Source organism: Pseudomyrmex gracilis, unplaced genomic scaffold (genome assembly GCF_002006095.1).
Source record: "Pseudomyrmex gracilis isolate BER0280 unplaced genomic scaffold, ASM200609v1 scaffold_22, whole genome shotgun sequence".
In the NCBI taxonomy this organism is placed as follows: domain Eukaryota; kingdom Metazoa; phylum Arthropoda; class Insecta; order Hymenoptera; family Formicidae; genus Pseudomyrmex; species Pseudomyrmex gracilis.
In genome coordinates, this window is record NW_018020606.1 from 1,079,639 (window position 1) to 1,102,494 (window position 22,856).

At 31.5% G+C, this 22,856-nt stretch overlaps 6 protein-coding genes across 11 annotated transcripts; 2 read left to right on the forward strand and 4 right to left on the reverse strand.

Moving 5' to 3' along the window:
- Positions 1-54: 54 nt before the first annotated feature.
- LOC109851863 (poly(U)-binding-splicing factor half pint) lies at positions 55-11,489 on the reverse strand. 4 transcript variants are annotated; one of them, XM_020422378.1, is made up of 10 exons: positions 11,314-11,489; positions 10,781-10,835; positions 7,643-7,708; positions 6,404-6,564; positions 5,312-5,358; positions 2,613-2,826; positions 1,797-2,283; positions 1,490-1,701; positions 1,014-1,407; positions 55-375 (listed from the first exon to the last, which is right to left on the reverse strand). In XM_020422378.1, the coding sequence occupies exons 1-10, from the start codon at positions 11,332-11,334 to the stop codon at positions 266-268; spliced, it is 1,767 nt and encodes a 588-aa protein (XP_020277967.1). In that variant the 5' UTR covers positions 11,335-11,489; the 3' UTR covers positions 55-265. The 4 variants fall into 4 exon arrangements, with proteins under 4 accessions (XP_020277967.1, XP_020277966.1, XP_020277969.1 ...); XM_020422377.1 differs by lacking the exon at positions 5,312-5,358 and adding an exon at positions 4,611-4,669 and having other exon boundaries at positions 11,314-11,487; XM_020422380.1 differs by lacking the exons at positions 5,312-5,358; positions 10,781-10,835; positions 11,314-11,489 and adding exons at positions 4,611-4,669; positions 8,179-8,298.
- Positions 11,490-11,729: 240 nt separating this feature from the next.
- Positions 11,730-13,437, forward strand: LOC109851936 (3'(2'),5'-bisphosphate nucleotidase 1). Its single transcript, XM_020422559.1, has 4 exons — positions 11,730-12,167; positions 12,308-12,533; positions 12,608-12,692; positions 12,806-13,437. The coding sequence occupies exons 1-4, from the start codon at positions 11,807-11,809 to the stop codon at positions 13,061-13,063; spliced, it is 930 nt and encodes a 309-aa protein (XP_020278148.1). The 5' UTR covers positions 11,730-11,806; the 3' UTR covers positions 13,064-13,437.
- Positions 13,117-16,056, reverse strand: LOC109851935 (lariat debranching enzyme). The gene is made up of 5 exons (XM_020422557.1): positions 15,742-16,056; positions 15,285-15,576; positions 14,892-14,992; positions 13,815-14,584; positions 13,117-13,686 (listed from the first exon to the last, which is right to left on the reverse strand). Exons 1-5 carry the CDS (start codon positions 15,936-15,938, stop codon positions 13,598-13,600), a joined length of 1,449 nt encoding a protein of 482 aa, XP_020278146.1. The 5' UTR covers positions 15,939-16,056; the 3' UTR covers positions 13,117-13,597.
- Positions 16,057-17,243: 1,187 nt separating this feature from the next.
- On the reverse strand, positions 17,244-18,530 carry LOC109851919 (barrier-to-autointegration factor-like). Of its 2 annotated transcripts, none has more exons than XM_020422526.1 (3): positions 18,280-18,530; positions 17,731-17,869; positions 17,244-17,495 (listed from the first exon to the last, which is right to left on the reverse strand). In XM_020422526.1, the coding sequence occupies exons 2-3, from the start codon at positions 17,854-17,856 to the stop codon at positions 17,349-17,351; spliced, it is 273 nt and encodes a 90-aa protein (XP_020278115.1). In that variant the 5' UTR covers positions 17,857-17,869; positions 18,280-18,530; the 3' UTR covers positions 17,244-17,348. The 2 variants fall into 2 exon arrangements, with proteins under 2 accessions (XP_020278115.1, XP_020278114.1); XM_020422525.1 differs by having other exon boundaries at positions 18,259-18,528.
- Positions 18,531-18,615: 85 nt separating this feature from the next.
- LOC109851900 (NADH dehydrogenase (ubiquinone) complex I, assembly factor 6) lies at positions 18,616-21,006 on the reverse strand. Its single transcript, XM_020422476.1, has 4 exons — positions 20,600-21,006; positions 19,873-20,095; positions 19,397-19,792; positions 18,616-19,147 (listed from the first exon to the last, which is right to left on the reverse strand). The coding sequence occupies exons 1-4, from the start codon at positions 20,725-20,727 to the stop codon at positions 18,968-18,970; spliced, it is 927 nt and encodes a 308-aa protein (XP_020278065.1). The 5' UTR covers positions 20,728-21,006; the 3' UTR covers positions 18,616-18,967.
- Positions 21,007-21,603: 597 nt separating this feature from the next.
- LOC109851942 (probable NADH dehydrogenase [ubiquinone] 1 alpha subcomplex subunit 12) lies at positions 21,604-22,803 on the forward strand. Of its 2 annotated transcripts, XM_020422575.1 has the most exons (4): positions 21,604-21,792; positions 22,075-22,157; positions 22,324-22,401; positions 22,523-22,669. In XM_020422575.1, exons 1-4 carry the CDS (start codon positions 21,698-21,700, stop codon positions 22,603-22,605), a joined length of 339 nt encoding a protein of 112 aa, XP_020278164.1. In that variant the 5' UTR covers positions 21,604-21,697; the 3' UTR covers positions 22,606-22,669. The 2 variants fall into 2 exon arrangements, with proteins under 2 accessions (XP_020278164.1, XP_020278163.1); XM_020422574.1 differs by having other exon boundaries at positions 21,610-21,792; positions 22,324-22,803.
- The last annotated feature ends 53 nt before the right edge of the window (positions 22,804-22,856 follow it).

Below are 22,856 nucleotides of genomic sequence, written 5' to 3' on the forward strand. Positions count from 1 at the left end.
CTGAATTATTTTCTCTCAAGGTTTTTTGTACCGTGCATATTCTACAATTTGTGGCTATTATTCGATTATGAGTTATTGTTAGAATTGTGTGAGATATTGTATGCATTCGATTTTTGCTCTTTACTGTTCACAACTATAAGATCTTATAAATAGTAAATTTAAACAGCGTGCACAATTCACACTGGCAGTTGAAGTAGTAATTTCCTTATATATGAATAAAATGGACAGAAATTCAATATATAGTGAAATGAAAATACTGTGCTCATCAACCAGAAAAATCACTATTGTCAAACAAAGCTTGGTCATACAGTTCTCCTTTAACTAGTCGTCCACCGAAATAACGACCATTCAACGAATCTCTTGCGCGTTCTGCTTCTAAAAGAAAAAACGTTTAAAACTATTTCAATAAATTGTATGATAAAGGCTACCTACATTTTTCTTATCATGGTGACATAATTTTAGTTTGAGAAACTTTATATATACAGGGTGTTTGAAAAATTTTGACACACCTGAAGTGCAAAGGTAGATTGGATTAATCTGAACAGAAAAGTTATGTACCATTTTGCAAAATTTGTAATAGGTATTGAGTGATTAATTAATACATGTAAACCATGAGCGCGTGAAAAGCAATGGTCCGGAGTTTAGTAGGCGTGTATGATTTTCAGTTGTAAAGAAAACTGACTTTTTGCATGCAATCTCCTAAGAGATAAAGAGAGCAAGAAGCGAGTGGCGAGTGACACAGCTTTTCGCGATCAGCTGATTTTCACAATTGAAAATTATACACGCCTACAGAGTCCGGACTATCGCTTACCACGCGCTTATTAGATCACATGTATTAATTAATCATTCAATAACTATTGCAAATTTTGCAAAATTGTACATGACTTTTCGGGTCAAATTAATCTAATCTATCTTCACACTTTTCGGCTGTATCAAAATTTTTCAGACAATTTTTCAGACCCTGTATATAACTTTTATACATATATATATACATATATTCGTTGTCTATTTACCACTCATTTGGGAGAATAAAACGAATATCTTCACAATAACTTCTGCATTATCGTCGTCCTCAGACTGTTTTTCCTTATATATAATAACTCTTTCGACCACGCCAAATTTGGAGCATTCATCCTGAATTTCTTCTTGCAGTGTCTCATCCACGTCTTCTGGCGCTACCATGTTTCTTAAAATAACAACTCGAGATTCGACTTTACGCATAAGCTTTTGCATTACGAGATGACGCGCGCTCTGACCCTTAATAGACATATTCTCTTGTTGTTGCAATGTCTGTGGTTCTGTTTCTTCTAATAATTTTTTCTGTAATTCCTCCTGTTGTTTCTGATGAGCCGCTTGTTCTTGTGCTCGCCTCATAATGTCCGAACTCGCAGTTGTTGTAACTGGTATCTACCAAGTAAGAAGACAAATTTTCCAAAAATCAACATATTTTTAATTCTATACTTTCTTAACACATTGATAAAATACTTACAACTGGTGTACCAACAATTGTAGGTGCTACAACAGCAGGAGGTGGTATGACGACTGGTTGACCAGGAATCGGTTGAATAATAGCGGGAGGTCGCGTTAACGTTTGTGGTATGGCTATGCCAGGTGGAGGTATCACTGGCGCTACTGTTGCTATCGTTGGCGGTGCCATTATTGTTGCCGGTGCGATAGCAGGTCGCACTACACCAGGAAGTGCTACAATAATGGAAAAAAATATATAACTGATTATATTATATAAAAGTATTAGTTATACTTGTAGATTTAAATGCTAAGATGTTAAGTTTGCAAACCCTGATTCAAAAGTGGTGGTGCTGCAGCTCCTAGTTTTGTCAAACCTAATGCAACTGCGTTACTAGCTACTGCATCCATTGCTTGTATTTTTGCAGTTGCAGCTGCAGCAGCTACTGCAGCTGCGGTAGGCATCATGCTAGTACCACTAGGAGGTCCCATGAGTGCATTCGGTGGTGTTATGGCTCTTCCTACTCTTAGATATTGACCACCGAGATCAAACAAATTCATCGAGGCAATAGCTTCTAGAGCAGCTTGCATCGTCTCGTATTCGATAAATCCATAACCTTTATGCCGATGTGGAGAACTGCCTTGTGCAAGCTTGCAATAGGTGATTGGCCCAAACGCTTCAAAGACTGATTTGATGTCTTCCTCCGTTAAATCGTGATGTATTGACGCAATATATATGCGATTATAATGCTTGCTCTCTTCAGTGATCTCATCGATTACAGATTGTGCCTGCGGCATATTAGACGGACGTCCAACAACCTAAGAAAAATACAAAAAAGATGTTTTCTGTTAAAATATTAATTTTTCTAATACTGTATTAAATTTTGCTAGATTATTTATTAAATAAATGTACAAATAACATAGAATATAGTGGGAGAGTTTAATAAGGAGATAAAATAAGTATCGAAAAATACAATACAACAATGTACATGAATTCATAAGATTTTCAAGCAAAATGCACTTCAGATGCAATTCACTCGAAGATCATAAGTATTGAATAAAGAATTAAATAAAAATTTGCCGACCTCCGGCGGGATGATAGGATTGCTGGGAGACAGGAAATTCGTTATATAGGTACGTCCCGCTACCTTGATGTTGCGGCCACCAATCATGACACCATTCATTTGTTCCAATGCGAGTTGGGCAGCTTCCGGTATCTCATATTCAACAAAGGCAAAGCCCTTGTGTTTCTGCGTAACAGGATCCCAAGACATATTAATCGATTTGATTGGTCCGAATGGCAAAAAAGCTTGCCTGATCGTGTCCTCTTTTAGTTCAAAACTAATGCTGCCCACATAAACCCTGTTATACAATTATATTACATTTGTTATCGATTTAACGCACAACTGGATTTTTTAGTGCAAATATTTTATTTGAATCTGCATATTAATCACATGCACTAGAATAATTATGTACAAAACACGGAATTGCATCGATTTTGCGAGAGGGAAAAAATGTTTCTCTTATGTGCGTCTCTTTCAACTGCTGTTAAAGAATTACCGACGATTGAAAATAAATCGTATTCTTTCACTTATCGCAAAACCAATTTAATACTGCGTTTTGTACTAATCAAAACCTCACATTTTAAATTCTTATTTAAGATTTAGATTGTGATAATTTTTGACGAAGTTACAGCTACTTGAATTTTGCCTAGTTTTTGAAGAATTATCAAGTGTTCCTTTAATTATTGTAAAAAATATGACAATATTTATATTTAGATCAGAAAAATTTTTTGCAAGTGATCGATGTATGTACAGTCGAATTCTGCTTGACTCAACTCTGCATCATTCAAGTGATTTGCACTTGTTTGTTAACATGGCAGTAATTCGCTCCAGTCTGTGTTCTCCTCTTATGCTCCTATCCTGCTACAGTCACATTGATTTTTCATGCGCAGAACAAACTCAACTTTTATATACGCATGTTAAACATAACTCCTGTCAAATAATAAAGAAGACACTTGAGTCGTACAAGTTATGGCTTTTGCAGACCGAACACGATGAGATCCAATCAACGCGATCCAATTATTTTTTCGAATGTCACTTCTATCGTGAAAATCGATGCGATGTCCCATCAGATATCGCTCATTGTTCATCGTCTAGTATCGTTATCGCGTCTAGTGTGCAAAAGCCATTATTCGGTCCCGACGAGTTGAGTAGTGAGGAAAACCTGCTATATGTTTACTAACTTTTAGCTTTTTCGATTGGAGCAGGTTTTAATCGCTCTAAGAAGGATTAAGCCCGCTCCAGTCGAAAACATTATACATGCAATACAGTGTCCGCTAAATTCGAGTAAGTGAAGGCTGCATCCCTAGCAAAGTCAAATAAAAAATAATTCGCTGAAATCGTTGAAATCTACAGTAGAGTTTCTATATTCTTCAGATCTATAAACTCGCTGTTCTCACGCCTCGCCTGTATTTTCCTACTCTTTGGCAAGACGTTTCTTGCACAAAACGAAATAACATGCGCGATTAGCGTGCGAGTGCCTGTAACAGTCGACAGTGGGATAACAGCATAATAGGAATAAAACATAAAAGCCCTTCTTCGTGAGAATAAAGAACGATGAGAATATAGAAACCGTGCTGTATGTGTAAATACATAATATATCAGAAATCGTTTATAAATAAGAAACTAATGAGATTGTGTGCTTATAACAAAACAATTGTTATAAACAGAAAGTATAACGATACTAATAAACTATGAACGCGTATTATATATTATATTTATGATAACGATATGCGTATACATATAGAAAAAAAGTAACAATATATTAGCTATGGAATATTCAGAAATGGTGAGTAGCACATTGGAAGATATAGAAAACAAATTTTTATGATTTACTAATATGATTAAAAACTGTATTGGTGGTTCTTAGATTTTCTAAAAATAGAAAATTTTCGCACGTGCGTAAATCTTTACCTTTTTTTAAGTATTCAATTTTATTATCATTTAATCACCAAGAGTAGAAAAATTAAGAACGCATTTAAAAAATAATAAACTATCTGAGTAAGATTTTTTCTCTCATTCTTAAATTACATTGGTGGATCTTGCACACAAAGTTTCGAAAGCTAAGGCAATGAACAAACAAACCTGCACATGAGAGCGAGAGCCTGCTGTCTTTGCACCTGATTCCGTTGACTAGCCATTTGCTGCAACACAAAGGACCAAAGGCCTTCTATTATCCTAGATTTGGAAATGGGGGAGATCCCTCTCCCATTTCCAAATACTGTATCTCATTGATTTCGACTAACCCTCCCCCCTCTCCCCAAGCTCTTTTACCAATCTAACTTTTGTGCTCAACCTTTCTGAATTATTAATTTATAAATCTTATAAAGTTTAATATAAAATTCTTTAAGCAATACAAACTGTATTGCTACAGAAGAGAATCTTTCTAATTTTCTTACTATTATAAAAATAATTATTTAAAGTTGCAGTGTAAATAAATTCGCAATAATTCTCTTATCAAGAATATATAAATATAAAAAATAGTTTGAAAAAATAGTTTTTTTTTTTTAATACATCTCTTAAGATTTTATGTAATTTAAAGGTCAAGTTTCTATTATTTTTCACAAAAAAAAGCATAGTCGAGCTCAAAAGTATATGTTAAGAATGATTTAAGTATTTATGCATTTACAAAAAAACTTGTGTTCCTTCGCGTTGTTACAGCTCTGCTCCCGCCGACTACTATCATAAGATATCTAATCTTCTTTTAAATGGTAAACCAACTCAGATAAATGTTTAGGATTGTAAGGCGGATTTATCATTTCTTTCTTGATTCAATTGACACTAACCTGCACATGAGCAATAAAACTTGCTGCCGCAGGACCAACTTATTCTTCTGCGGAGAGAAAAAATCAACCAATCAGAGTTAAGTTCCAATGTTAAATTTGTTTTTTTAATCTTTGTATAGCTATCAACACAATTCGGCGGGACGAGCTATCTTAGGTTTGTGTACACTAAACTTATATGTATTTTATTTATCACAATTATATAATTGGCAAAGAGCTAAACAGAGATACAATTTCTATACAATTTAGATAAAATATGTAATCCATTGTGTATATTCTTAAGAAAGGTCTTGAGTGTAAGATGCCAGAATAACGGGTCGAAGAAAAATAAACTGGTTTTAATACGTTATACTATATTTCTTTAATAGTTATATTGTTCTTAATATACCTTGGACATTTTAATTGTTTACAACTCAAGTTTACAACTCATTATACATTGTTAGCAATAGATAGAAAAAAAGATTTAAAAATATTCAAAAATATTCATTCAATTAAGACATTAAATAATAAAGAAAGTCTTTTTTAATATAGGTGCCAACTCTCTTTGGATTCTGAATATCTGACACAAATAATTGCGACGACATCGAACAACGTAATAAAGCGCTCTTGAAATGATATACTAAGCAACTTTGAATTTTGCGTAAAAGTTAAAGAAAAAAATTTTCATTCAGCTCTCCTCCGCTATTGCACGCGATTCTCTCTTTCAATCTCAGTCCGTAGCTTTTTCAATCCAACTGTATGATCAATTAAGCGGTCCGAGGCCGGAGAAAAACGACACATAGTGGGGAAGAACCGCAGAGAAACATCTACTTCTAGCCATTTTGCCTTTAATTTTTTTTTAACTTCGAAGTAAACTTTTATGAAACGTATTATCTTTGATAATGAAACTTTTTAATAAGACAATAAAAAACATCGATTTTGTTTTACTCGTTATCTTTTGGCATCCTTTCTTAAAACTTTATAATTTAAATAAATAACTAGATATAAAAAATTGCATGCTACATATGTATATTTATAAAAACATAATAATGAAATATGTAGAATGACACAATGGACTAAATATATGTAAAACATTAGATATGATTTGAAAATTACCTGTTGTTGATGAGCCAGAGTCTGCTTCATGAGGACCATCTTAATACTTTGTTCCATTGCATACTTTTTTGCTCTGTTTACTGTATCCTGTTGTTCAGATGTGATTTTTGGTAGGCCAGCGCCTAGTATTCCGGGCAGTGTCAGATATTTAGCGCCAGGTCCTACAGAACAAAATCGGAAAAGATGCAGTTTAAATTGATATAATATACAATTGTGAACAAAACATTTTTTTTTTTTTAATCAGATCTTATCAGCAAAATGTCCACGAAATCCACAGTGTCAATGCTCAAAATTACTTAAATTGGATTGACTTAGAAAAAATGTCACAATAAACTTAATACATCATCTGCAAATTCTTATAACCCTAGAATATGCATGTGACGTTTGAGAAATGCCACACGGTTTTTTTATGTATGAATCTTTTCTTACGGTCTAACAAAGGTCTTCAGATAGTAATATAAAACAAGTTAAATCTAATATAGAATGAAATAATTGCCGAAAGATGATATTGTTTTTTATAGTGTCTTCATAAGAACAGACGTTTCGATTATTGTATCTTGGTCTTTATCAATGCGTTAGAATGGTTCAGTTAAATATTTAAATGATTACGAATTTAAGCCAAATTGTAATGATAAAATGGTGGAGTGTCTTCAAAAATCAATATTATGCAATTTAAGAAATATCATTTATCAAGTTTAAATATTTATATTTGTTATTTGTTTTTCTACAACTTACGTTTCAGATTACTTTTCGTGTCACGTTTATCTTTAAAGGATACAGTTTCGATATATAAAATTCTAAAACGGACATCAAAATGCTTTGGTGACCAAATTGGGAAAGCGTCTGCACGGAATGCGAGAAGTCCAAGTTTGACTCTTGGTCAAGATTTCTTTTTCACAATGGATTTTTTAAATTTTATAAGAAAGTAAATTGGGTATTTTATATATATATATATATATCAGTTCTTACTTGAAACACGTAAATTCGAAACGTCAGACTAAAACTGTACATTATCACGAGCTTTAATACTTTGACATAAAACTATAATAGTTATCTTGTTTAGTCTGACGTTTCGACTTTACGTGTTTCAAGTAAGAACTGATTGATCACAGGCAGAACAGTACAACTTGAAAGTTTTCGTACTCCATATATTTTCGAAAAAAGGATGTGTATTCTAGGGTTAAAACGAATCAAAATACTTTAATAAAAAAGTCAAATATAGTGTTACATTATACATACCAGCAACAACCTGACCAATTTGGTTGAGATCATATATAGGGCCTGGCAAGAACTCTGATGCACTTCCTGTGAAGAAATAACAAGTTAAAATTACTTGCATTAAGGAGATAAATATTATAAATATTTTAAACATCTTTTTTTAAGAAGTTATGCCACCATATAGTCTTTCATTCAATTGACAGATTAAAAAATTTTTTTTTTATTATCAATTATTTCTCGGGTGGCAATTATATTTCACAATTACAGAAACAAAACTTTATTGTTGTTTCTTTAATTATAAAATATAATTGTATAAATGAAATAAAATCTAGTTGTTTTAATTCAATTTTACAAACCATTTTGAAAAACTTAATATTTTTAATTCATTTAATGAATAAGATGTCTACAAGTAGTAATATCGCAAAAAAGTTGATTAGTCTTCGGGGAATATTTTACATATATTTTTACATATACTTCCTGACAAGAAGAATATAAAATATATATGTATAAAATATATAGAAATACACATTTATGAATACATGTAACGTCTTGACAACCTATTTGCCCTAGGCTAGTAAAACTTCTATTAGTCGCATTCGGGTATACGGGCGCATTATTCTTATTCGTATTGCGGAATATCGTTCTTAACACGGGAGTACCATGACGCCGTGCCAGAAGCTGCTATGATAAAACCGTCCTCCAAACTGTAAGTTTACAGAAATTAAAACGATCAAGGAATATTGCAACTCTATTAATAAATATGTAAGTATGTATGTATGTATGTGCCAGTGTGTACATGTATATGAATGTAGAGCATATATGCAAAAAGTACACATCTATGTTAAACTATATATTTGTGCAGACATCGAAACGGAGAAATTTCTCGTCTGATGCATGCTATCGGAAGAAACAAAGTATAGATCGGAAGACCACAAGAAATTTTTTCACAAGCGATAAAACAACTTGCAAGAGAAAATGAATGGATCAAACGTTCATTTGAAGTATTCATTAAACTGATCAAACATTCGGTCAGAAAAAAAAGCATCATTAAATTTGAACTTTTTAGTTACTCTTTACACAATCAGCCCCAAAAATCTCAGACTATTCATTATTAGATTAGGTTTCATAACCAATTTAGTCTGCTAGTCTCTGAAACAGAAATCAGAAACAGAAAAAAAAAAAACAGAAGTCAATTTGACTTGTCGTGAATTAAAAGGACTCAAAGTTTCGTTTAGTCACGATCGATTTACAGCTAACCATGTTCTGGGCTGAGCAATGACGGTTGTGCGCAAATTATCCGAGATTGAAGCGACGCACAAATCTGGAAGCACAAAGCAAAGGAGAATACTCTCAGTGCATTATCTGCGCCATATTCGTAGTTTTTGCCTTTTCCAACCTACTACTTTTCTCAGCCTAACACTTTATATGTGGCAATGGCGAGATCTCAGACAATGCACAGACACATGTAAATTTTTTCCCATGATTGAATGTTAGAATTACGATTTAATATATCTTTTCAATAATATTAAATTATATATACGACGTGATTCTTTCTCTCAAAATTTTATGTTCGTAAACAATTTTTCACATAGTACCTATATATATAGCACGTACACTCGGACATCGTTATAATTGCCTCAAATCAGCGCGCACTTTGCATAAAAATAATAGAATAAAAAATGCAAAAATAAAGCTACAAAAAAAGTAATAAAAGTTGATAATACATTACTATGTATTTATTAATATTTTGAGAAATATCTGAGAAAAATATTTGAGAAATTAAATAGATTTTTAAATCACTATTACTGGCTATATCGGCATCCAAGTGCTGAGATTTATTTACTTCATTATCATCTCATGTAAAAATAGATATGTGATACATTTAACTAACATAATACATTCTTTTCGCCATTGCCATTCCTGATTACAAGCCTCTATATATTTTGAGACTTGCAAGTGGAAGTATTAGTCAATTTTTCAATAATTCCACAAGACAATTATATATGCATTAAGACTCTTTGATAGTCGCTATGGGATTCTTGAATTGTAACGTCAGAAGTGAGAAAAATCTACACATGTGAAATTCATCCAATTTACGTTAAAATAAAAGAATCTTTTCATAAAAATCCACTTACAAAGAGACGACTCATTCATAAAATATTCCTAATATATCGATCGAATTGTAATACAATGTAATAATTCTTCGGTTTTACTTGGAAGTTGTCAAAACAGATTCACAAGTTCATTTAATTTTGACATTATTATAAAGGTATATACTTGTGCGAAAACAAAAGAAATTTTCGAAATATTTTACAAATGTGTTCTCTCGATTACAAATAGATTTAGAATAGAAAGCACAAAAATTCCTTTATTTCAGAGAAAATCAGATGACTTTCATCAGATGTATAATTTTCTCGTTTCGTTTCAACGTCATCACCCAAGATATCTTTCACCGCTATCCAAGAATCTTAAAGTTTTGCCGATTTTTAATTAATAAAATAACTCACATATCTTAATACAAAGTATTAAGTACAAAATATTAAGTATTATTTGTTATTTATTCACATAATAAAATAAAAATATTGTCTATTCATGTGAGAGAGGCTTGTAATTAGAAATAGAGAAACTATAAACCCTAAAATGCTGACCTATCTAAAGTACACATCTTATTTGGTACTCGGCAATAGATGCAGTATCAGTAGGAGTTTGTTAAACTCTGATTTGTTCTGTTCAACGAATGTAGCGTTCTCATTCTTTGTTTGGCGCACACACATGATCAGCTGAGTTGTAGGCCACGGATTCTGTACTGTCTCTCCACTGTAACATCTCAGAACAGAAGGACAACCATACATTAGTGTGATTTAAGCCCCATACACAATCATCATCTATTTACCCTAGCCTACAAAAACTTATAAACTGCTTCTGAACATACACGTTCTGCAGTTTTTTATGCTCTGGCAGCATTTTTAACAGAAAACTAGCACCTGAGTGTCCTAAACTATTGTACATATTTTCCTTGTCATGTTCTCTCGCTCTTAATATATACATATTAACACTTGCTGTTGTATGTGTTCATTGTGTTTCTCTCCTATTAGCACAGTTATATTTATATTGAGTTCTCATAGGCATAATGACTTTTCGACTGTGTTAGCAATTTACCTTCTACTTTGCTCTTCTTCGCTGGAGGCTCCATGTTGTTTTGTGATGTAGGTGCCTATAAATAAAAAAAATAATAACAAAACTGAATGTAATATCACAAAACATTCTAGAAAACAGAAAAACTAGTTAAAAATTATTGCAGATATTCATTGTTTATAAAGTAAATAAAATAATAAAACTATTTAATATATAATATTGCACATTACAGATGTGTTAATGTATATGTATATATATATATATATATATCACTTCACATGTACATACCTATATACATATACATATAACTTCTATTGTATACTTATATAGATGTTGAACTATATATAAAAACTATTAATACATCTTGTATTTCTTATTATGTATCTACTTGTACAATATAATGCAACTTATTTCAACAGATATGTAAAACTATAATACAAAAAGAAATTGATACAAACTCTAGGAAAATTATGCTTTATGGCCGCCATTGTTCCTCGCAAAAGGTTAGTTGCGGTTGATCATATATCCCACGAAAAAATACGAGCAAATTTACTCACCATGGACATCGTTCCGTTCATCGTTTCTTGTTGCAGTTGTAGTGGATAACTTAAAACTTGTTTAGAAAATCGATGACTCGCGTAGACACAGAGCTATGCCTGGAATCAGCCTGGAATGTGGAATGCTAGATCGAGGAACGAGAAACACGGAGGAACGCCATTAATTTAAGGGTTGGTTTATAATTGCCCTAACCGCTAACTTAAGGTACCTTTTCATGACTGCGTTCCGTTTCAAGCATATGCACGCGTTTATCTATAGTGCACGTGACGTATAGTATAGATAAATGCGCGCATATACGTGAAACGGAACGCAGCTTGAGTTGGTTGGTTGGTGCAGTTGTGGCTTGCGGGCTACACAAGGCAGCCCATTCGCAGCTTGAGTTGTCTGAACGCACCCAGTGTCGCCTGTGTACGTAGATGGAAGGCGCCCGTCATAATATTATAAATATGTTAATTTACACCATTTTTTCATACTGAAAAGATTTCATGTAAAATGGCTCATCAAAGTGCTGCTCTTTTAACACGTATAATAGCTTCTTCCGTATCTGTTACAGTACAAGCTGGCAAAATAATTCGGGATGTGTTGAGTAGAGGAGGATTAAACATTGTGGAAAAGGGTAAAAATGATCTACAAACAGAAGCAGATCGTTGTGCCCAACAATGTATTATAGCTTCACTTAGTCATCAGTTTCCAAATATTAGGATTATTGGTGAGGAAGAGCTATCTTGTTATGAAGTATCACCTGAGTGGATTATTACTGAAGCTGATCAAGAAGTCTTGCAGCTGAAACTACCTACTCAATTAGAAAACATCAATCTTAAGGATATATGTGTTTGGGTAGATCCATTAGATGGTACTTTGATTTGAAAGTAACGGGCAATTCTATAGACTTAAGATATTTTCTCTTAATTTCAATTTTTTATGTATTTTATAATAAAAGTAAAAAAATTATGAACAAAAAATTATTCAATATTTATAAAATATCTTTTACAGGTACAGCAGAATTTACACAAGGATTGGTAGAGCATGTCACAGTATTAATTGGTGTGGCAATTGGTAAAAGGGCAGTTGGAGGTGTAATACATCAACCTTATTATAAAAATGAAACTGGTATGTATGTTGAAAATGGTCGCACATTATGGGGTATTGATGGTGCAGGATTTGGAGGATTTGTGCCAAAATCACCTCCAGATGGAAAGAAGATAATTACAACTACTCGGTAAAGAATAATTTTAACACATCTAGTATTTTATTATATATTAAATGTTAGATATATTGTTTTTCTATTTTCAGGTCACATTCTGACAGTACTGTTCAGAATGCAATAAAATCTCTGAATCCTGATGAGGTAATATGTGTTGGTGGAGCAGGGTATAAGGTAATTATTAGTCATTAAACATGATTTTTGTCACATTTTATGTACAGTTATTCTAAATATAACTAAAACTTATTGTTATATAATTATATAGAAACACATATATTTATTTTTAGGTAATCCTCTTATTGGAAGGAAAAGCTCATGCTTATGTCTTTGCGAGTTCTGGATGTAAGAAGTGGGACACTTGTGCTCCTGAAGCTATTTTACATGCAATTGGCGGTAGTTTAACTGATTTTCATGGTAAACGCTATTCATATAATCCAGAAATAATATATAGAAATACAAGGGGTGTATTGGCTACTGCACCCAGTCAGTCACATCAATGGTATTTAAGTCACATTCCTGATGAAGTTAAACAAAAATTACAATAAATAATTGCAGCTTGTGTGCATAATATTACTTTTATTTAGTTATCTCTACAAACTTATTTTTTTAGTGTATCTGAAAAGATTTATACATAAGAGAACATTACATTTCTTTCATTACAGTTCTTTTTCTATGCCTCAGGATTAAACTTTGTAGAAAACATTTGTATAACATTTGTACTAATATTTAGTAGTTTTATAGTATTTTCAATCGATACGAATTGAATCGCTCCTAGATCGTTTAATGACATTATTGGGCAAATCGATTCAACTTATACCGGCCGAAAACACAAATTATTTAAAATTGTCTTAAGTTCGTCGCAAGACGTACGGGCCATTTGATTAAAAGCAGAGCCAATAAAACAGCCTTGTACAAGATATAGATTCCTGTTTCAGTTTTATTGTTTTTCTATATTGCTACATTTGTATATTATTTTTATGTAAAAAAAATTTTCTATCTACAATTCACACATTTCTACAAGAGTGGCAGAAAAAAGACAATATTAAATATATTTAATTAATAATAAAAGACTAGCCGAGTTATAACGTATTAGAATATATGGAATAATTTCTTCGCTTGAATTTTTTATAATTTGGCTCGGTTGGTGGTTCAGAGTATTCTCCCTGAGCTGCAAAACGAAATTGACAGTACGTTGTTTAATAATATTATTTTAAATAATTGAAATTTATAATTTAGTAACAACTGTAGAATAAAATTTATAAATTACAAAAATATTTTGTGAATATTATTACTCACTGTCCTCTATCCAAGATGAATCCGTGGTCGAATTAATAACGCTATTCTCTAAAGTGCTTTTGCTGATGTCCGTATAACTTAAATCTTGATATTCGTCGGTATTCTTGGGCGATGATTTTATCGAAGTTTCTTCGTTGAATGAGGTTTCTATAGATTCAAACTTGTAGTCACTTTCTACTGATTCATTCAATTTGTCGTCCTTCGTGGAACCTGCTATTATTTGCAGTAATACGAACGGATCATCAATGCCCAACTTTTGACAAAATTGAGTTGTCTGTTTGTTTATCAGTAATTGCGGATGTTCGACTTGAGTATTTATGTCACACGGATCATACGGTTTGACAGTTTGTGTAAAGTTAAGAGGAATTCGCAAATCAGAGTTAAATCTTTCATATACTGTCTGTTTCTCCTCCTGAGTGGGTGTGTATTTCAACCTATCGCTGCTATACTGTCCAGGCATGTAGTGATTATAACCTTTGACACTCAACAAATGATTTGTCAAATATAGTATCGTCAACCATTCCAAGTCGTAGCTCAGTTCTATCTGACCTTCGAAGGGTATCTCTGGAAGCACTTGAAGAAACTTTCGTTTTGGCAGACACTTATCCAGTGCAAGGAATTTTGTTACTCGTGCTCCACCTTGCTTGTTCTCAGAAATAATCGCTGCAAATTTACAATGCATATGTGCAGAGAACCAATAAACTGGATAGTGAAGTTGCAATAAATCCATGCATGGTTCACTGCCGAGTATGTTGTTTTCTATATCATTTCTAAAACAACAATGTAATATATTACAACTTATATGATATTTAATTTTGATTTAGTGTTAAAAATATTAACTCAATATTAAAACATGTTAAAATACAAGTTTGCATTACACTTGGAGTATTATCACATATTGTTAAGGTAGAGCCAAAGCACAGACTTTTGCATAGTGCATGAGATATAAGAGAATCAACCAAAGCATTTAGAATGAGAAGTAGGTATGAGAATAGAAGGCTAGATTAGTTGATTTTTTTGTCTTATGTGTTATGCACTATGCAAAAGTCTATGCTTTGGCCCTTATAAATAACTCACTTAAAAAATGGCTTTTGTTTGAGCAGTGTATCTTCATTTCCATATTTTGTTATTCCTGCAGGCCAGTCATGCGATAAAAAAATATCAATTTTACCAGATAGCTAAAAATAATAAAAAATAACTAATATTTGATGCTTCCACAATATGCTACATTAATATCTGAAGAAGGTTTCAACCTGATACTATCCCTATGATGAAATCCTAATGAAGTGAACTGAAATGTTTGTGAAATGTCGATATAAAAATGACTAATGCAATTCAAACTCAAAAACCATCTTCAGATAAAAAATAACTATATGTGTATATATTGTATGTAATAAATATAAAAATGCGTATATAATCTTATTAATATCTCATATAAATATATAATAGTTAATTTATATTATTATCTACCTGTTTTAACCTATAAACTTCTAGATTTCTAATATGATATACACTTCTTATTGTTGTGCTGGTATATGGGGGCTTTTCATAACGTCCTTGTATATAATGCTGAGCTTTATAAATGCCTGAAAGTCCCGCAATTCTGATTCCAGCTACATGCACTACACCTGCATATCCAAGATAATAAATATTAGGAGCAACCCATCCTCCATATGGCAGTTCTTGAAGATAATTTGATGCTTCATGATTGCCTCCAATAAAAATAGTTAATATAGGAGCTTTCTTTTCACCTGAATAATACCTTTGAAAAATTAAAATTAAATATTAAAAAAATTATTTATAGGTAAATGCATATAAAAAATTATTCACTCAAAAAAATTTGAAAACAAATGTAATAATTGGAACACTGACAAATTATATTGCAATAGATATTAACATGATTTTTTTAATACTCCCATCAACTCACTTATAAAATGTACACATATCCTTGTATTTGTCTGGTACAGCCATACATTCTAGATCGGTTAAGTTTCTCGTAGCTTGAAAATCGCCACAGCAGATAAGCAGATCTATATTTATCTCATAGTTATTTCTTATTTCTTCTATAGTCTCGTAAATAATTTCTAACTCGCCATGAGCACAACCCACCACAGCAATTCTCATTTTTTGACTTGACTTTTTAAAGACTTGAAGACTCAAAAAATGAAGACATCTTTTCAGCCAACCGCGCAGTCTATATATTCTACGTCTACGAAAGAAGGTGCGTTTAACGGACGAGTTTTCGTTCATCCGGTTTCTCTTCTCAAATTGAACGCAGTATATCTTGCTTACTAAAATGCTATATTTCATGTCACGTGTATTATAGGTTTTGGTGACCAAGGTGGGATTTTAGAACATAACCATGGTGTCACGCAACTTATATCAAAGAAATCATTGTAGACTTTGCTGTACGATTTTAAAATTAATTATTTAATTATGTTAAGTATACATTATGTATAAAACTAATTATAATTAATATATTAAATATATCAAATATATAATACCATATATATCACTATATAGAATTTTTTCTTTTGGTACATAAATGTTTGTACTTATTTGTAGAGACAACAAAAATATAGAATAAGAGTGATGTGTACTCATAGTCAGATCTTATACTCATGATCTAGCTAGAAATCCTGGCCAAAGAATTTTTTTATCCTGAATACATATACACTTATATTTGTTTGCTTAACACAATGATAAATATGTATAATTAAAATCTTATATTTAACTAATGAAGATTTAATCGTCATAGAATATAGCAAAAAGAATTATTACAATGTTACATTTAAATGATACATAAGAGTGAGTAAAAGTTGTTAATTTTATAAAAATATGCTTTCTAATATTGCTACTCTATCTTCTTCAAAATTATACAATATGTTTACATTGTTACTGTTAAAATATATTTTACATTTTATAAATGATGTAAAATCTTATATCTAAATTTAAGTTGCGTTTTTAAAATGACAGTTTGAATTTATATATATAATGGAAAATTGTTACAAAAACAATTTGTCTTTTGTTTTTGAATTTAACGACTGATAATCTCACGATAAATTTGTACATTTGCGCGATTGTCGAAGTGATAAATATTTTCGATTCTCACCTCTGCGATGTTTGTTGATTATCGGTTGACGACTCAACCGACAATTTCAAAAATAAGAAACGCAAACATGATTGAAAACCGAGGTGACAATGAAAGTTCAACAACCAGAAGAAAAAAGTCTGTAGCCATCGACGAGAACAGTTCACAAAGACGTGTAAGATAGCGTAGCGCGAGAGATTGTTAAGATCATTCATTATATTGTATCCATATAATACCTTGTTTATAATAAAGTTAATCGTTTATTTCACCTTTATAATAAAATAAAGTGATTATTATAAAACCTACATATATACATACATACATATATATATATATATATATATATATATATGTATGTATATTTTATTATCTGAGGACTAGAAGATTTTTATATCTATATGTTTTTAAACACAACTTAGCCCTCAGATGACGATTTGATCACTTTACAAGAATTCTTCGCACCAGTCTGTAAGGCATTGGTAACAATCTAAAGACTGTTTAGCATTTGCTGAGCAGGCATCTTTCATCCATTCTTGAAATAATTCCTTATTCTTCTTTAGCACTAAATACTGTCCTAATACTACATATGCCTATAAACAGGTATTTTTCAATTCAGTTATATTTCAATATAAAAAAATTTTAAACATTTTAATATTAATCTCTTAATACATAAGTTTTACTTGAATATATATAACACAAGTGTATAACTTTGTACTTTTTAAAATAATATTTCTATGTGTTTTAAATATTACAGTAAATATTCTTATTAGACTATGAAAGTTTTAATCTTTCTTATTAATATATAGTTTAAAAAGTTCTAATGACCTTGTCAAAACCTGCAGCTTCTAATCTTTTGCCTAATACTTCTCCAACACCAGCCAATTCTGTAACAGGTTTGTCTCCCATTGGCTCTGCCACAAAATTTTTGTGTTTCTGTGATGTAGTAGACATTTTAAATCTAAAACTAAAATAAATATCAGTGATTTATGTACTTTTTCTTTATCAAAAACTTGTGTATACATAAATAGTGCAAACAATTATTTGATAAGATAAAAATATACATTCCTAATATATATCATAGCTTATAACCTTAAACAAATTTTTTCAATGTTTTCGAAATGTTTTATTATTTACAGATTGCACAAAATGCATATACAACAAATAAACATCAGAAAACATATGTATATATATATATACATGCTGTATATATATACATATATAGAAATAAACCAAAATGTTATAAAAATAAATATGAATAAGAATACATATGATTTATAGTTGATTTTTGGTTACATTACAACCGAAACAAATAAATATTAAAAGCAATTAAAAGTCAAGTTTCATTCAACTTACAATACTATTTACAATACATACACAATGCTACTTTTCTGTGCAGTATTAATCACTTATTGAATAACAATGATTTGTATATTCAATCACATCAAAATTTGCAACACAATCAACAACTTCTTTTTTCTTCTTTGCTTATATGGCGCATACCCCTGCACGGAAGGAGCAAAAGCCAATCTGAGACTGTTTTTTAATCACTAGAATATGGACTACTTTTTGTTCTAAAAAGCTTTGATTGGTTAATTCTCTTAAGGGCCTTCTACAATAAGATATTAGTAATAAATCAGAAGTCAGAAGCACAAGAAATTGACTAATCACAATCGATTATTCTTCTGTGATTGGTCAATTTCTTGCTTCTGACTTCTGATTTATTACTAATATCTCATTGTAGAAGACCCTTTATATCTTATGCGTTATGCATTATGTAAAAGTCTGTGCTTCGACCTTAACATAGCAAAGGTACACATAGCTGTGGCTGCGTTCCGTTTCACGCATATGCGCGCATTTATCTATACTATACGTAACGTGTACTATAGATACATGCGCGCATATGCGTGAAACGGAACGCAGCCATGGAGTTGCGCTCTATGACGCAGATGCAGAGTCCACATTTTGAACCACACATGTCTACATTTATGAAAAGTACAATATATTGAAATGGTTGGTGTATATTTATATACTATCTTAAATATATTTTGGATCGTTAATCACACTAAGACCATAATTTTCGCCAAAGTAATTGTAAAGGAAGAGTGCCTTTTCTTCTCTGAAGTACTGGATGAAAAACATTAAAGTCTACTTTCCTCAATTCCTCTAAATAGTTTTCCACACAAACCGTTGGCAAAAATATTACATCCAAATTGCTTTTTGCTGCCTTTTTAAGCGACGTAGCCTAAAACAATAAATAATATATTGATGATGTTTGGTGATTTTAAAGTTCAACATAGAATTGGAAATTCAAGTCAATTTAATTAAATCTTTTTATATAATAGGTTTGTTTTACTTCCTGCAGTGATTGCACTAGTTCACAGCCTATCTTTTTTTATCCATATTAGAAAGAAAAAGATAAACTGTGAACTAGTGCAGGGAAATAAAACAACCTACTATTGAGCTACAAGTCTATAAAGAAATAACAATGTACCATTTCCAAGTGTTGATTGGCACAAGACGCAACTTCAAATATTGCATCCTTAAGTCCTGGACTTGGTTGTCCTTGAAAAATGGATTCAAAAGAGACACTATTCTTCAGTAAAATATCTTGCGGCAACACCATAATTCGTTTTCTAGCATTATATGGTATAGAACGTATCAAAGTGACAAGACCATGTGCTTTGCCGAAATGGCTGGCTGCGTGATCTGCATTTATATCCATCGTACCTTGTGCTTCTAACAACAAGTAATAGATCGATGACATAGTATAATCGCTATAGCTCTCAAGCGATTCTAAATTCACAAATATTGAACTATTTAACTTATTTAAGCGAGCGTCAATCAAACGCTTGAAGTAATGCTTGGAGAGCTTGTGTCGTTGAAGAATCTACAAGATGCAAAAGATCTCTAGCTTCCAACTGATCTCAACAATCTTGTAAACATATCATAAAGCATTTAAACATCTACCCTGTGTAACTCCAGTGCTACAGGACTTCTTGGCGGATAACCATTGTAAACATCATTCAGAGCATCTGTCCAAAACTGTAGTCGCATAGTTCCTATCTTACCATCACTCACTTGATCTTCTACTTGAGCTACTTCAACATTAAATGCACGTATAGCAAATGCTGCTGATTTAATTACATGAGGCAGTAATAAAGTACACAGAAAGTTCTCATAATCATTTTTCCTGAAAAGAAGAACTATATAATTTGAAATAATTTTTTTGATAAAATATTTTTATTTGATGCACTTTTAAAATATTTAGTGATATTACTTTATTTAATAGATAGAAAAAAAAAATATATATATATGATATATTTAAATATAGTTAAATATATTTAATATTTGTTTTACTTATTGTCTGAAAAATACTTTAAAAAATAGACATTGTACAAATACCAAATGTTTGGTAAAACTATGTGAATCAACAAAATATTGCAGAAATATGAATAAATATTTCTTTATTGATTTTAATAATTACTATTTTAATTAAAAAAATATTTTACAAAAAATATTAACCCTAATCCTATAAACGTTTTTTTTTTTTTAGGTATGTGTTCTGTAAAATCTAGGATTTACAGGATTAGGGTTACATATGTCATATAAGTATATATATGTATAATATATGTGTGTATTTATAAGTATCATGTTTATGTATAGTTTTAAATTGAGCAAACAAAAGAACAAGTACCTAACAAGCTGTAGGCAATATTCAGACGGAGTTTGTTTTTGTTTCTGTCTCGTAGAAATTGTGTTTTTATATCGTAATCGCAATCGTATACTTTGTTCAACAATCGACGTAAATGTTGTTTTATTCATTATTCACGTGATAAACTTGTCAATTGTAACAAATTTCTCACTTCTTTGGTTTGGTTTGGTGCTGTTGTGGCTCAGTGGACATGTTAAGCTAGTCCATACGCCATTCTGTGAAATTTCTCACTTCTCAGGGCACGATCACAAACAGATCGAAAAAATAGAACGGAAAAAATTTATAGGAAGTCACTTAGTCGGAAATAAACGAGCTATTGGAGCTATTCCGTTCTGAATTTTTATACTCTTTCGGTCATATGGTACACAATTGGAACGAAATACGGAACAAAATTATTCTGATTGGTTGTCTTTTCACTATAACTTTTCATTCCGCTTTTGTGAAAAAAAAAGTTATGGTGGGAAATCAACCAATCGGTTCGGTTTTGTAGCGGCTAAAGCCCCTTGCACAATGGAAGGAATAGCGGTAGCGATAGAAATAACACCAGTTTTATAACATCTTGAGTACGAGCCCGAGGCTGTGTTCAGTTAAGCAAGATGGAACGAACTAATGGAGGAAATGCAGGAAATACAGGAATTGGAACTAATGAATTTTTGTATTTCCTGCATTTCCTCCATTAGTTCGTTCCATTTTGCTTAACTGAACACAGGGCTGTGCTCAGTTAAGCAAAATGGAACGAACTAATGGAGGAAATGCAGGAAATACAGGAATTCATTAGTTCCAATTCCTGTATTTCATGCATTTCCTCCATTAGTTCGTTCCATCTTGCTTAACTGAACACAGCCCGACACAGATAGGCACGCCTATTGTGAAAGACGGCCGTGTATCGCGTGGTAGAAGAATACTGCACAATCCCCTCTTCTATACTACTTACTCCACAATTATTATTGGAGCTGCGCTCCTAACTATAAAAATATGAGACACAGAATGGCGTATGAACTAGCTTAACTGGTCCTCTGAGCCACAACTGCACTAAACCACCAACGGAGCATCAACCAGCTAGCTAGATTGGAAGTAAATATGGCAAAATTATTGGGATTGGATAAACTTGTCACGGTTTTCCGTATAATACGCGAAAATGGTGGAATTATTAATTCTATTAAAACATTTTACAGGTTAATTATTATGTTAATTTTTACTAGAAATTGTATGTTACATTATTTAAACATATGTATATTTTGAACATTTAATACATATTAACTACTAGTGTTGTGTAATTTGTGTTGTGTATTTAGTCCTAAACTTTTATGATTGTTCTAAAGTGTTGTGTGTGTATGATATTGTCATTCAAAGATATTTATTGCAAAAAATTTTTTAAATAATACTATAGATGTTATTTAAATCTTTATCAATTTCATAACATATATTTACTTTAAAATTCTACACATCTTTGATAGAACGGATGATCTGAGAACTGGGACGCTGGTTGGAGTGGATAAATTTGGAAATCGATATTTTGAGAATAACACATTTTTTGTAGGTAAGTGCTAATTTAACATATAATAATAGTGATGTGTTGAAATCCATTAGAGAAAATATAAAAAATGTATGTATCATTTCATTTTTAGATATGTAAGATTTCTACAAATTGAATTCTAACAAAACATACCAGTACTTTGTCACTTAGTTTATTTCATTTTTAATAGGTCGTAATAGATGGGTAAATTATTCAGAGAAAGTTGGATTGAATTATGATGGCTCACAAGTTCCAGCAGAATGGTTTGGTTGGTTGCATTATAAAACAGATTTACCACCACATAAAGATCCCTCTCGACCAAAATATAAATGGATGGCGGAACACAAACCAAATTTAAGTGGTACTAATCAAGCTTATATGCCTTACAGTACTACAAAACCGAAAATTGAGCCTTGGCAGCCACCACAGTGATAGATGTTATATAAACAGCAGTAAAATAAAAGCAGTTTAATTAGCTTGTAACAAAATATTATTGATGTAAAGAACTAAATAGAGCTCTGTTGAAATTGTAAATATTTAAAACGCAGATATTTTCTTCTTTTTTCAGCGAATCCTAGTACAATAACGTCAAAATAAAAGTGACAACATAAACGATATTTAATGAACTTTTAAAATGTTTAAAACTATTTTAAATAATAGAAGAGAATAATATCTATCTATATAGTTTTAAATATTTATTTAGGTTAAACTATATGTACATAT

Bases quoted from the DNA above. Each gene is read 5' to 3' on its own strand.
- LOC109851863 (XM_020422377.1), bottom strand. From the start codon at position 11,334: ATGAACGGAACGATGTCCATG. The intron at 1,702-1,796 runs GTTTGCAAACTT...CCATTATTGTAG, and splicing joins ACCACCACTTTTGAATCAGG to CACTTCCTGGTGTAGTGCGA. The intron at 1,408-1,489 runs GTAAGTATTTTA...CTTACTTGGTAG, and splicing joins CAATTGTTGGTACACCAGTT to ATACCAGTTACAACAACTGC.
- LOC109851936 (XM_020422559.1), top strand. From the start codon at position 11,807: ATGGCTCATCAAAGTGCTGCTCTTTTAACACGTATAATAGCTTCTTCC. The intron at 12,168-12,307 runs GTACTTTGATTT...TATCTTTTACAG, and splicing joins TTGGGTAGATCCATTAGATG to GTACAGCAGAATTTACACAA. The intron at 12,693-12,805 runs GTAATTATTAGT...ATTTATTTTTAG, and splicing joins TTGGTGGAGCAGGGTATAAG to GTAATCCTCTTATTGGAAGG.
- LOC109851935 (XM_020422557.1), bottom strand. From the start codon at position 15,938: ATGAGAATTGCTGTGGTGGGTTGTGCTCATGGCGAGTTAGAAATTATT. The intron at 14,585-14,891 runs GTGAGTTATTTA...TTGTTGTTTTAG, and splicing joins AAACAAAAGCCATTTTTTAA to AAATGATATAGAAAACAACA. The intron at 13,687-13,814 runs GTGAGTAATAAT...TTCGTTTTGCAG, and splicing joins TTCATCTTGGATAGAGGACA to CTCAGGGAGAATACTCTGAA.
- LOC109851919 (XM_020422526.1), bottom strand. From the start codon at position 17,856: ATGTCTACTACATCACAGAAACACAAAAATTTTGTGGCAGAGCCAATG. The intron at 17,496-17,730 runs GTCATTAGAACT...ACCTGTTTATAG, and splicing joins AAGCTGCAGGTTTTGACAAG to GCATATGTAGTATTAGGACA.
- LOC109851900 (XM_020422476.1), bottom strand. From the start codon at position 20,727: ATGAATAAAACAACATTTACGTCGATTGTTGAACAAAGTATACGATTG. The intron at 20,096-20,599 runs GTACTTGTTCTT...TCTTCTTTTCAG, and splicing joins TATTGCCTACAGCTTGTTAG to GAAAAATGATTATGAGAACT. The intron at 19,148-19,396 runs GTACATTGTTAT...TTATTGTTTTAG, and splicing joins CCAATCAACACTTGGAAATG to GCTACGTCGCTTAAAAAGGC.
- LOC109851942 (XM_020422574.1), top strand. From the start codon at position 21,698: ATGGCAAAATTATTGGGATTGGATAAACTTGTCACGGTTTTCCGTATA. The intron at 21,793-22,074 runs GTTAATTATTAT...CATCTTTGATAG, and splicing joins TCTATTAAAACATTTTACAG to AACGGATGATCTGAGAACTG. The intron at 22,158-22,323 runs GTAAGTGCTAAT...CATTTTTAATAG, and splicing joins GAATAACACATTTTTTGTAG to GTCGTAATAGATGGGTAAAT.